General features: G+C 39.2%; 3 protein-coding genes across 7 annotated transcripts in view; 1 reads left to right on the top strand and 2 right to left on the bottom strand.

Moving 5' to 3' along the window:
- The window catches only part of LOC126404883 (uncharacterized), a 3681-nt gene extending 3186 nt beyond the window's left edge, over nucleotides 1-495 (bottom strand). The window contains exon 1 of the mRNA XM_050068264.1: nucleotides 329-495. The gene's annotated coding sequence lies outside the window, so the exon portion shown is untranslated. The remainder of the gene's footprint in view (nucleotides 1-328) is intronic.
- The window catches only part of LOC126404884 (uncharacterized), a 107305-nt gene extending 99024 nt beyond the window's left edge, over nucleotides 1-8281 (bottom strand). Inside the window, exons 1-2 of one of the 2 annotated variants that reach the window (XR_007571534.1) lie at nucleotides 8169-8281; nucleotides 3913-6997 (exon numbers count right to left, since the gene is read on the bottom strand). Coding sequence is in view for 1 of the 2 variants with exons in the window: in XM_050068266.1 (XP_049924223.1) it covers nucleotides 5968-6996 (1029 nt within the window). In the remaining variant the exon portion in view is untranslated. Of the gene's footprint in view, nucleotides 1-3479; nucleotides 6998-8168 lie in introns of those variants that run through there. The other variant, XM_050068266.1, reaches the window with a different exon arrangement.
- Nucleotides 1-13729, top strand: part of LOC126404882 (septin-9-like) — a 115616-nt gene that overhangs the window by 73403 nt on the left and 28484 nt on the right. The gene's annotated exons all lie outside the window — the stretch shown is intronic.

Below are 13729 nucleotides of genomic sequence, written 5' to 3'. Positions count from 1 at the left end.
GATATTAAAAAACAAAAGGTATCAATGATGAAAATGTTATTGGAATTTAAATCCTATAATATTACACAACTGTAGAACTGAAGAAAACACAATAACAAATAATTTCGCACAAACATGTCAGCAATGTCCTCTTGAGTGTGTGTAGATACTGTTCTTCCCTAAGCACAAATTCCAAATTAAAAAAACAAAGTCAGAATCTTTGTGAAAACTGCATGAGTGAGTTTTAAGATTTCTTAAGACTGGTTGGTAAATGAGGCCCATAGAAGACACTTTAAAAGAATACTTGAGATACTAAACACAAAAGCAATCAGAAAATAAGAGTCCTCACCTGAGTTAGTCAGCTGCTGTCAGGTATCTGATCTGTATATGTCGATCTGTGTGTGTGTGAGAGAGTCTTAGAGCATGCGCAGCCCCTGTAAGTTGCCATTATGCTGTAAACGAAAGTGACAAAACGAGCAGTGCCAGCGTGAGTGGGAGTCTGATTTTACAGCTGATTGGATGAACCTTCCCAATGTAATCAAGAAAAGAAAAGTTGTACATGTTTAGGTGTTTTGTTTGGGTTTACCACTCATGGCTGTAGAAAAGCAAAAACAATTTTGATGAAGTTTTTAGAGGAATGATTCTAGAAACGGAGGAGTCATTCTGCAAGTCATCTGCGATTTTTATGAGCAGGTTTATGATGCAAACTAGCCTGTGCAGGTCCAGGTTTGACAATGAGTGTGTCCTTTGGAATGCAGATTGAGGAACTAGATTAGTATTAGTGCCTGGCTTATTATTAGCCTGCATTCACTTATCACAGATCAATTTTAAAACACAGTTTGTTTTGTTACTTTTCTTATGTTGAATTTTCATTGTTGTAATTTCCATTGAAGGTCACTGTTCAGTATTTACTCCTATCTTACATTTACTTTGACTGTTCTCTGAAATAGATCAGTGGCCTACCCTAGTACTCATGTGTCATAACTCTTGATCACCAGATTTGAGGAATCATTGCCTGAAAGCGGAATAAAATATTGGCAGGTATATTATTGTCAGATTTGTTTTTTTTTTGTTTGTTTGTTCTCCCGTGGTGTAATTGGTATTTTGCCTTCATTGGACAGCACCCAGTAGAGTGCTAGAAATTTGGGGTCGAGGGAAGAGAACGACCTGCATGAAAACATTCCCAGCTTTGTGGGAACCAGTGATGCTGTGGTTCAAAACCACTAGTTCAAAAGGACGCCCATTTGTGTTTGTTGTTTTCTGTTTTCAAGTAAATACAGACATATAAGATCATTAGGATGCCAATTAAACAGTTGGCAAAATATAAGCAGCAAAAAACAATCTTGAAGCAATTTGTTCTTTAAAAGTGATGCGTAAAGGAACACACTGACACGGGTGTGACTGACAAATTATAGTTTAATAAACACACATGGTTTCTAACACAACAGAAAGAATGAAGAATAAATGGAATGCACTCCTGTATTTTTAAAGCTAATACATTATCAGTATAGGCTGTCCTTAACAGACGATGGAGCCGTTCACTTATCAGTTTCATTTATCCATCAGAGCAATTTACATCCTCAGACACAGACTGAATCATCAAGTCATTACTAATAGAAATGCATAATGTTACATGAATGAAGCCTGGATTATGATATACAGAGAAAGCCATTTTGTCTAGTTCAAATACTTTTGTAATCAAGCTTTTATTAACAAACTGTAATTCTGTAAGTAAAGCTATAGCACTCCCAGAGTCTGCGGTTTAAAGTATTTGGCCCTTTGTCACCAGCATGTTAACCCCAAGACTATATCCCAATCTTAACTGAACACTGTTTATTAAAAAGATGATAAAGTACACAATAAAATTACACACATGGATGCAAAACAAAGCCATCACACCTTGGTTTAGACCATATCTATTACTCTTCCTCACAGGGCAGTGTATCAATTTATATTGATATTGTTATACGAGTCTAGCTATCGTCTTAGATTCTGGATATTCTGCTATCGCTTAAAAGTTGTGTTTTCCTGCTGCATTACATTAAAGTTCTGTAATTTTTTTTAGCTTACCAAAATGTCATTATATCCACATTACTGATTATATATCAAAAGTCTCACTGTGTAAATATTTTGTGAAAGCACCAATAGTCAACCCTACACTGTTGTTAAAGTTGTGATATCGAGGTATTTGATCAAAAATATTGCATTTGATTTTCTGCATATCACCCTGCCCTACTGTCAGCTACTTTCCAAGTGTAACAAATCCAAGAATTGCTAAACCAATTATTAATATTACAAAAACAACAACACAGCAGACCACCAAAGCACAATCATCATTCCAGTCACTGTGTCTGTTTTCTGGTCTGTAGTTGCTTTGTGGTCTGTAGTTGCTTTGCAATCTGTAGTTGCTTTGTGGTCTGTAGTTGCTTTGTGGTCTGTAGTCGCATTCTGGTCTGAAGTTGATTTGTGGTTCGTTGTAGTTTGCTGGCCTGTAGTTGTGTTCTGGTCTGCTATTGTGGTGCTTATGGGATTCCTGGATCACAATAAACAACAGCAGTCCAAGGCAAGCAAGGTCACCCCATGTGTTTCTGATGTCAAAAACATCAGCGTTACTTCCATAGCGGTTTCTGAGATCCAACATTTCCTGTTGGTTTTGTCCCAAAGAAAACTCTCTGATCTGCCTTAAGAGGTTAGCAGTGATCTGGTAGGTGTGTTCTGGATCATATGCCCCCTGATTTTCACGATGTTGTGTGATGTACACTTGGTCTATCCTTCGCAGATCTCCCCATCCTGCGTTCTGCTCCCTGACACGAATGATGATTCTGTCTCTGTTTCTTCCACTATACTGTGCTGGGGGATTGACAACATAAGGTGGAAACTGCCTGTGCGCGTCTTGATTGAGGTTGCCAATAGTATAGTATCTGTATACATTTCCCCAAGGCAGTGGGTCCAACAGCCCCTCAAAATTGCTATAATAATGTGAGCCATAATCTCTTCCGTTTGGGTCAAAGTCCAGCCGTATGTCATCATTATAATTGGTATCAACTGTGTTGGCAAACCAGTAGAGCAGCACAAGACTGTGCTTTGGCACAGCTCGGTCAAAGTTGATTCTCCTTAAATCATTGATTGAATTGAGTTTTTCTACAGCTGTCACAGAGGTCAGGGCAAAGAACAGAGCTACACAGCAACTGGTGACTCTTCCTGACGTCTTCATCATCCTGTATAGATATTTAAAATGTTATTACTCCCATTATTCATCCATACTTTGCATTCTCAAGCCTGAGCGCCTGGAAATAATTGTTGGATGGCAACAGCAGGTTTAACATGTTAGTATCATTCCCTCTTTTCCTGCTGAGCATTTAGAGTTTGGCCAGTATTAGGCAGAAATCCACAGTCTTTGTTTTGTGCAAAAATGTATTTGTAAGTTTATCTAAAGTTAACACAAGGCTTCAGCAGCCTGAGTAAATCAAATCAAGTGAGCATCCTGTAGTCTTTTCAGTACAAAATTCCCTCTTTGTGTTACAAGTCTCAGAGTTCAGAGAGAATCAGAGAGAATACTTGATACAAATGCTTCACCTAAAGTAGTGCTACAGTTAATGATCAAAAAACAAAACTTGCAATCAGAAAATAAGACAGCTCACCTGCATTCACCTGCTGCCAACAGGCATCTGATCTATTCGCTTATGTGAGAGTAGGTGTGACAACTCTTACTGGTTACTGTTTCCTTGTAAATACAACCAGCAAAACAAGTGTTGCTGGTGTGTACAGGAGTATTAAAGATAGTTCAACTTCCCTCTTTGTATATGTTTCTTTCTTATGAAATATTGGCTGGTATGTCATTGCACTGAGTTGAAGGTGTGAGAAAGAATAGTATCAGTAACATTGTTAACACTGTGCTACATTACAGAGAAATACAAAACCGTACTAATGAACCTTCATTAATATAGGCCTATATTTTATCTACAAGTGCACGTCACACACTGAGCGAGCCGCCTGTTAATGACGCTGTCGGCAAAGCAGTAATGATTGTGCTAAGTGGCTAATGGGCATGTAGCTACTTCCATGTTTCAGATGATACGTCATGTTTGTAGTCGACCAATGAAGATGAGTTTACATATCACCTTGGGTTCGTCCTTCACCTTCTCAAAATGATCCCACACTTTGGATTTCCTGCCTGACATGTTATTAACTAGCCTGTGGAATAACCGCAGGTACCAGCCCTGGAAATCAGGGTCCGTACACATGCTGTGTATTTAACCGCCTGGAAAGCACGAGGTACTCTTGTGCCTTTTTTGTGCCAGCTTTTAAGAGCACCGCGGCAGGTTGTGTCTGAGGTTGTTAGGCAACCTTAACAAGTATCATACAGCCTGTTTACCTGAAATCCTGAGTGCAGACCTGATCTTCTTCCAGGCGCTGTTTATAAGTGTGTAGACCTATCATCAATGGGACAGATGTAAACCCTGGGTAGCCCTGCACTAACATGATCAGCCTTTCCATATTTATCAGACTGAATATTTGAAGATATCTGACGGCCGTGATTGGTTTGTAACGTGTGTTCTGTCTGACTGCTGAGAGTGGCCTCCTTCTCCTAAAAGAGTTTCATGTTTGTTTGTTTTCTGCAACTTGGCGACCAATGAAATCTTGCCAACTAATGACCTTTTGACCGTCCATTAACATTAGGCCAACTATTAGGGTACAGCACTACTGCATTTGAATCAAGAATGTGGTGGCGTTAGACGGCTAGGTTACCAGGATGACCATTTGTGGGTGTGTTATTTACTGTTTGTTTGTTGTTTTATTTTTTATATAATTAAAATGGATTTATCCAATATTTTTCCTTTCATAAAAGGTGATATTTTTCATCCTTTAAGAGTCTTAGTACTGATTCTGTTGCAAAATACTTGAAACTTTGAGACCCCCACTCTCTTTTCAAGACATTTAATGATTTCAACATCACAAAATGGAAGTTCAAGTGGCAAAACATGATAAGTAAAAAAAAAAAAAAAAAAAAAGTTGTACCAACACTAATTTGGTCTTCAAAGCTGATACCACCTGGGCCTGTTCTCTGATTGTCTGTAGGAGGACAAATGGTTAAGTTGTCTTGATGATTTTACAAATCTAACTTGTGCTCATCCTCTTTGCTTGAACTTAAAATGAAAACACTGACATCTGACTGATACATTATAGTTTAATAAAAACACAATTTCCAACACAATACAATACAAAAAATACAAAACAATAAATTAAAAATACTGTTTTTTAAAAATTTTAATGCATGATCAGTGAAGGCTGTGCTTGACAGACAATAGAGCCTTTCAGTAATCTGTTTCATTTATCCATCAGAGCAATGTGCATTCTCTCGCAGACACAGGATGACTCATCAGAGAGTCATTACCACTAGACTGTACATGCTGCAGCATGATATCATTGCATAAATGAGGCCTGAAGCTTTATGAACATGCCCGAGCAGTGCATTATAATATACAATAAAAGGCATTTTGCTCAGTTCAAATCCTTTTAGAATAAAGAGGTATTTCTGCTGTTTCAACAAACTGCATTTTTGTAACTTTCTCTCACCTTCTTTTCTCTCTGGATTAACTGTCTTGTGTACAACATTACATTTTTTAACATTACAACTCATTACAACATTTACAACAAACTGACTCATGGGACATAATCGGATATAATGTGCAGTATCATCATGAACATGAGCATATACTCTTACAGTACCTGTACTTTAAATTTTATACTGTACATACTTATCTTTGTGCAGCCACACCTAGACCCATCTTTTGCATTGACCTGTTTATATTCTATGATTCATACTGTTTACCTGATTTTGGCATTGTATATACTTTGGGTTTGCTTCCTATTTGCACCTCATTGTCTTCTCTTGGACCTCTATGTTTTCATTCTTTATATTTCTCTTCCCACTTTGCTTATGAACTGCTGTGCAGCAATTTTCCTCGTAAGAAATAAAATTGTGACTTACCTAAACTTATACCAAAAGTATAACACAGTACAAATTACACAAATGAAACATATGCAGGCGATACAACAAATGCAACATTTACAACAAGTACAACATGACGACCTCTCCTTGTCGTTCCAGTGTACTGAAGTGTTGTACCCGCCTGATTCTCTGCTTCCAGTCATCCTGCTGGCTTGGTGGTCCTCGTGGTCAGGGATATTCACTACAAACGCACCTTGGTTTCGAAAATCTCTAGAATCATTGCTCTCAGTCTCTGAAGAGTCATCATCCCTATGATTTCTTCTGTTTCCATTCCTGTTGTTGTCTTGGTTAGAGGAATGCTTCTCCTGAATCACAATAAGCAGCAACAGTCCAAGGCCAACAAGGTCACCCCATGTGTCTCTAATGTGCCTTAACAGGAAATGATCTGCATTACCTCCATAGTGGTTTCTGAGATACCGCAGTTGCTGTTGGTTTTGCCCCACAGAAAGTTCTCTGATCTGTCTCAAGAGGTTAGTAGTGATTTGGTAGGTATGAGCTGGATCATAACGTGTGCCCTGACGTTCAGAAGTGTCGTAATGCTGTGTGATATACACTCGGTCTATCCTCGGTAAAGCTTGCTGTCCTGCGTTCTGCTCCCTGACGCGAATTATGATCCTATCCCTGTTTGTTCCCACGTACTCTATTGGGGAGTGGACAACATAAGGTGGGAGAGGCATGGACATTCCTTGATTGAGATTGCCGATGGTGTAGTATCTATTTCCCAGAGGCAGCGGGTCCAAGATCCTCTCATAGTTGCCATAATTATGTGCACCATAATCTCCACGGTTTGGGTCAAAGGTCAGCTGTATGACATTGTTATTGTCGATGTCAACTGTGTTGGCAAACCAGTGAAGCAGCATAAGACTGTGTTTGGGTACGGATTGGCCAAAGTCAATTTTCTTCAACTCACTGATTGAATCAAGTCTTCGTACAGCCGTCACAGAGGTCAGGGCAAAGAACAGAGCCACACAGCAACTCGTGACTCTTCCTGACATCTTCATCATCCTGTATAGATATTTAAAATGTTATTACTCCCATTATTCATCCATACTTTGCATTCTCAATCTATACATGTGTTTGTGGCTAGAGATGTATCATAGTTATTTCCATGATTTTATCAGGTGATCATATGAACATTGGCTTTGTTGACATGCACATTTATATTCCACCATTGTTTGAAGTATGGCAATATTCAGAATTTGACAAAGGTTATTTAAACAGCATGTTCTGTTTGGATATTTGAATTAGGCCTTTTTTTAAATTATGCGGCACACAACCTCTTGCCTGTTTATAGTCAGCTCTGTGCGTTGTCATGGATGCGTTGTACACAAACCAACGAGCTAACAGTTCACAAGGCTGGGGTAGAGATACATGACCAAAAGAAAAGACCACAATTTTTGGTCGGTAGAAGAAACACGCCTAACTTTTAAACATCATAGAAGACTTGGATATCAACAGGTTTTTCGACATGCGTTACTCTTGCAGCGGCAACCTTTTCAAGAAGGTGGTTGGAGGAATGAAAGAGGAAGGCTGTATTTGCATGGGCAAACAAGTCTACCACTGGTGGAATACTTTGAAAAAAATCCCATGTTAATTCAAGAAAGCAAGACTGCAAAAGCAGCCAAACTCATTCCACTTATCCATATTATGATGTGATGAACGACATGTTTATCAGGGCACATTATTGGAGTATGCACGGCTGCATGTAAATAGTAATATTAATGGATTTATTTATTTAAATTATTCATGCGAACAGCTTTTTGGAATAAGGTCAGAAGTGGAATACTTTGTGCATGCAAATGTAGTCATTGAACCGGTTTTATTTGTTTTCATTCCTCCTACTCATACTGAGCAGTAAGGGTTTGTCCACTATCAGGAAGGAATGCACAGCTCTCATTTTGTAAACATGTATTTGTAAGTATATCTTAAGTTATAATGAAGCTTTCTTCAGGCTTGGCTAATCAAATCAAGTCAGTATCTTTAAAAAATGCCAAGCTTTTTAGAACAGAATTCTCTCTTTATGCATCGTTGTGTAGCTGAGGCGGAGGAATAGTATCACAGAGAGGAGAGAATGCTCACAAAGAGGACATGAGTTAAGTGCTTCATCAGTAATGTGGAATAGTGCCGAGGCACGTACTAAAAACAAAACTATCAATCAGAGAATAAGAGAGCTCACCTCTGTTAGTCCGCTGCCGTCGGGTATCTGATCTCTGTGGTCTCATCTGTGTTTCTGTTTTTCTTGTGTGAGAGTAGGCGTATCTCCTTTTAGGTTACTGTTTTACTGTAAATGAAACTGACAGAATAAGCATCACTGATAGTAACAGGAAGTTGATCAATAGTTTGGTAACTTCTGTTTTTCTTTATGTATGTTTTGCTAGTATGATTGTTAGATTTTAATTGTGTGTTCTCCTTAATGTCGATATCTGCCAAAAAAAATGTGGTGGATTTATTTTACAGTACACAGTAAAGTGCCAGAAATTATGGGTTGAAAGACAAGAATGACCTGTGGCAAAAGATTCCAAGCCAGATTCAAATCAATAATGTGGTAGTGTTAGACAGCATGCTCACTACTAGGACGCCCTTTTTTTTTGTTTCTTTTTTTTGTTTCAGTTAATTCTGATTTATCTAAATTTCTGATCTATAATGGGAGATATTTTCATTCTTTTTTTAACGAATTTTATTACATATTCTGAAGTTGTTTGACATTTGCTGTTTCAGTCACTGACCCAACCGCACACAAGATATAGTTCAATTGACTCTTGTATGCTTTCGTTGGTTTGCTGAGTCATGTGAGTAAGCTAGAAGCTAAAGCCGAACTATAGGCTACAGATCACAGTGTAAAAGTGAACCACCACATCACTGCTGATCATCACAGAAGACAATGAACATAAAGGGAAACTTTGCTGATATTGAACCAGCTATGTGGCATCACAGTGTGTGCAGATGAACAGTGTTTGGCTTTGCCCACGTGTCGCTGCCAGCACATGGACCTTTGCTGCTGGACGGGCAGTGATCTCCTTGGGAAGTCAAACAACGTTCATCTTCAGTTTTAATTTTCTGTATATACCTGTTGGCTGCAGATTCATCCAGCCCTTTAATGTAGTCATGTTCCTCTATTTCCAATTCACGCAGTATATGAATATCACTTCCTGCCCTACATCTCAGTTTCACATAATAGTCACATAAATGCAAACAAGTCATGAGGAAAAGTTAACTTTGATTTTACACATCAATCTTGAACCTGAAATAAAAAAAACACTGACATGGGTCTGACTGATACATTATAGTTTAATAAACACAGAATTTCCAACATTACCGGAAGAATATTAAACCATAAATGAAATGCACTTCTGTATTTTTAAAGCAAATACATTGTCAGTGTCAAGGCAGTTCACATAAGATAAAAGAAAATAACAATCATATTTTTACATTTATTCATTACATGTACATAGTTAATACACAGGTGCTACGTACAGGTTCTAAATTATACTTCTGCAGTCCATTTTTGATACTACACAATACAACATAGTCCGCTACAATATGATATTAGCTGTTAGTCCCTCAGGCTGAGGGACTAAAAGGAGCTAGCTAGCTCCCAAAGGAGCTGTTGTCCCTTCACCCAGGAGGACTGCCAGTTTCTCTAGTGGGGTTAATGTGAGGAAGTTTGGGATTTTCTTGGCTATTTCTCCAAAATGGAGATGTTGTACTACAGCGGATGTTTCAGATTACAACTCAACTACTCACAACTGACTCATGAGACATTAGGACATAATCATGAGTATTCTGTATTAACTATGTACTCTTACACCACCTATACTTCAGATTTGATACATTACATACATATCTTTATGCAACCCAACCTACACAGATCCCTGCTGTTAACCTGTTTATATTTTATGAGCCATACTGTTCACCTGAATTTAGTATTGTATATATTTTGGATTTGCTCCTTTTTGCACCTTAATGTGTTGCTATATCAACTTTTACATCTTCATTTGTTGTATTTACACTCTTCCCACTTTGTATTCCAACTGCTGTGCAGCATTTTACCAAAGTCTAAGTAGTTTTATTTTTTCATAAAATAATACAAAAGAGGTCCTATAACACACAGTGAAATTAAAACTATGGAGACAATGCAACAAATACAACACGGTGACCTCTGGGTGTTCTTCCGGGGTTTTAAGGTGTGGTAACCGCCTGATTTTCTGTTTCCAATCATCCTAATGGCTTGGTGGTCCTCTTCGTCATTGTGGAAATACACTATAGACTCATCTTGGTTTCTGAAATCTCTAGAATCATTACTCTTGCTCTCTGAAGAGTCATCATCCAAGTGATTTCTTCCGTTTCCGTGTCGGTTGTGTTGGGTAGAGGAGTACTTTTCCTGAATCACAATAAACAACAGTAGTGCAAGTCCAGCAAGGTCACCCCATGTCTTTCTGATGCTGGAATCGTCAGCGTTACTTCCATAGTCGTTTCTGAGACGCTGCAGTTGCTGTTGGTTTTGTCCCACAGAAAACTCTCTGATCTGCCTTAAGAGGTTAGTGGTGATCTGGTAGGTGTGTTCTCGATCATATGTCCTCTGATTTTCACGATGCTGTGTGATGTACACTTGGTCTATCCTTCGCAAAGCTCCCCATCCACTGTTCTGCTCCCTGACACAAATGATGATCCTGTCCATGTTTGTTTCCACGTACTGTGGGATCGGGGGATTGAAAACGTAATGTGGAAATGGCACTGGTGTGTCTCGATTGAGATTGCCAATAGTGTAGTACTCGTATCCCCGAGACAGTGGGGCGGAGCTCAACAGATTCTCTTCATTGTAATAACGATGTGAGCCGTAATCTCCGTTTGGGTCAAAGGTCAGCCATATGACATTGTTGTTGTCAATGTTGACTGTGTTGGCAAACCAGTAGAGCAGCACAAGACTGTGCTTTGGTACGGATTGCTCAAAGTCGATGTTCTTTAAACCATTGATTGAGTGGCGCTTTTGTACAGCCGACACAGAGGTCAGGGCGAAGAACAGAGTTACACAGCAACTGGTGACTCTTCCTGACGTCTTCATCATCCTGTGTAGATATTTAAAAAGTCAGTTGTCCCATTATTCATCATTACTGTACATTCTCAGTAAATTCATATACTTGTAAATAGAGATGCATCTAATGATTATTTTCATGACTTCATAAATCTGATATAATAATTAGATTTTTTGATGAATAGCTCAATCAACACCTAAAGGATAGGAGGACAATTTCAAGTCTGAGCGCCTGGAAATAATTGTTGGGTGGCAACAGCAGGCTTTGTTGTTATCATTCCCTCTTTTCATACTGAGCATTTAGAGTTCGGCCAGTATTAGGAAGAAATCCACAGTCCTTGTTTTGTGCAAAAATATATTTGTAAGTTTATCTAAAGTTAACAAAAGGCTTCAGCAGCTAGAGTAAATCAGATCAAGTGAGCATCCTTTAAAGTTTTTAGTACAAAATTCCCTCTTTGTGTTACAAGTCTAAGAGTTCCTTTGTTCAGCCAGGGTGGAGGGACAGTGGCTCGAAGAGGAGACAACACTCACAGAGAATACTTGATACAAGCTTTACCAGTTATTTAAAGTAGTGCTACAGTTAATGATCAAGAAACAAAACTTGCAATCATAAAACAAGACAGCTCACCTGCATTCATCTGCTGCCGAAGGGCATTTGTTGTGTGTGCTTAATGTGAGAGTAGGTGTGACAACTCTGAGGTTACCATTTCCTTGTAAATACAACCAGCAAAACAAGCGTTGCTGGTGTGTACAGGAAGATTAAAGATAGTTCAACTTCCCTCTTTGCATATGTTTCTTTCTTATGGAATATTGGCAGGCATGTTAGTGACAGATTTTTGTTTGTTGTCCTCTTTCTTGCTGATATCAGTCAAAAAAGTATGGTGGATTTGGCATTTTTCCGTTAGAGTGCCAGAAATCACGGCTGAAGAGACGAGAATGACCTGCGACAAAAGATTCCTAAATGTATTCAAACCAGTGATGTTGTAGTTTTGGACCACTATGTCACCAGGATGCCCAGGTTTTTGTTTCTTTTTTCTTTTTATTTAAGTTTATACTGATTTATCCAATATTTTCCCATCTATAAAAGGCAATATTTTCATCCTTTTTTTTAGGAGTCTTACAAAAAAATCTGGTGCAAAATAGCTTTTCAGCAATTGGCAAATACAGTGCTAATTTGTTCCTAAAAACTGATAACACCAGATATCGATAGTATGCTGAACTCGGTGCCTCTCTAGTGATTGTCTGTAGAAAGAGGCATAGTAAAGTGATGTAATGCTGATGTCAAGCTGCCTGTGCTGCTGCAACTCCACCAGCCACCAGCAGGAGACGCTGTCACACAGGTAGTCCACCTCACACACCTGGAAGGTATCAAGCCTGGAGATTGTGAAATATTTGCGTCAGTGCTGCATTTAAAGCCTGTTATAGTTTACATTTAGACACGTACCAAACAGCAGATCAGTCTCACAGTGTTTGTGTACATACAGCATGGCTCAGTGTGGCGAGCCGTTGTGAGGCTGCGGAAGCTGTTTTCAGTGTTTGTTTTTTGTCTGCTATAAATCATCTAAACCGAGGAAGTACTTCAGCTTTTCTCAGAGAGGTGGATTAATGTGACACCTCCATAAACACACACACAGAGAAACACTTTCTCTTGATATCCTGTACGGAGCCTTTGGTATTCCCTGTGGGAAAGACAGAAGTAGAGTCGAAAAACACACAAAGGAAACATTTAGTTTCTTTGTGGTCACCACCCACATCTTTCACATGGGTAGCACAAGAGTATCATACAAACGATGCTGTATAATAATGCTGTCATTGCTGTTTCCTTTTCTGTGTTTGTCCGAATTCTTGACATGTTCCGGTTCAACAGTGCTGCTAAAGATACTGATAATTCAGTGAAATTCATAGCCTTAGATTTGCTTGAGAAACATATTACATTTGTCTGTTGCTCTACAACCCACTGTATGCTAATCTAGCTCACTCTCAGGGCATGTGATATCTCCCTGTGTTCCCTTTGATACAGTTATACTCACAAATGTTCATTAACATCATAGTACTCTTTGCTCTTTCTGTAGAGGAAAAAGACCAGCCAGTAATGCATTTAATATAGTGCACCCAGTGAGCCATGCTACTTCAATCCATCATGTTTCTGTGTCATGAAGGACCTTGGACAGCTGCAATGAACGCTGTCAGGGGGTCAGCCAGGCAGCCCTGTACTCCGCCTGCCAATGCATGACACCATCTTGGCTCAGCGCGGCCCCGAAACATCAGCCGCTGCCATTGGCTTTCTGTCACTACATCCCCCGTCTCCTCAAAATGAAGATGTCTTTATCGGTGATGACCGTGTCCCCAGCAGGGCAGCGACTCTGTAATAAAGGAGCACGCCAAGTTATGTCGGATCAAACAAATGATGGCTGGCTCACTCTGCGTGCATGCAGGGTTCAGTCAGGAGTCAGCGTCTTTAAGAATAAGCTTTGAAAAGGAGGGAATGGAATTTTTTTTTTAGGTCTTTTTTTAACCTATTAATACCATCTGTAAAGTCATGTGTCAGCTTGCATAGCTTTAAAGTTGACACAGACCAAGCTACAATTAAACCTGCAGGAATTGGGGCATGTTGGTGGGTGTCAGTGGCGACAGGGGCGACACAGTTTTACACTGTGAACTCTGGGAAGCTCGGAGAAGCTTTGGCTCAAGGGTTTGGTCTGAGA

The sequence above is a fragment of the Epinephelus moara genome, chromosome 18 (assembly GCF_006386435.1).
Source record: "Epinephelus moara isolate mb chromosome 18, YSFRI_EMoa_1.0, whole genome shotgun sequence".
NCBI lineage: Eukaryota > Metazoa > Chordata > Actinopteri > Perciformes > Serranidae > Epinephelus > Epinephelus moara.
This window is presented reverse-complemented; position numbering and strand designations above follow the sequence as displayed.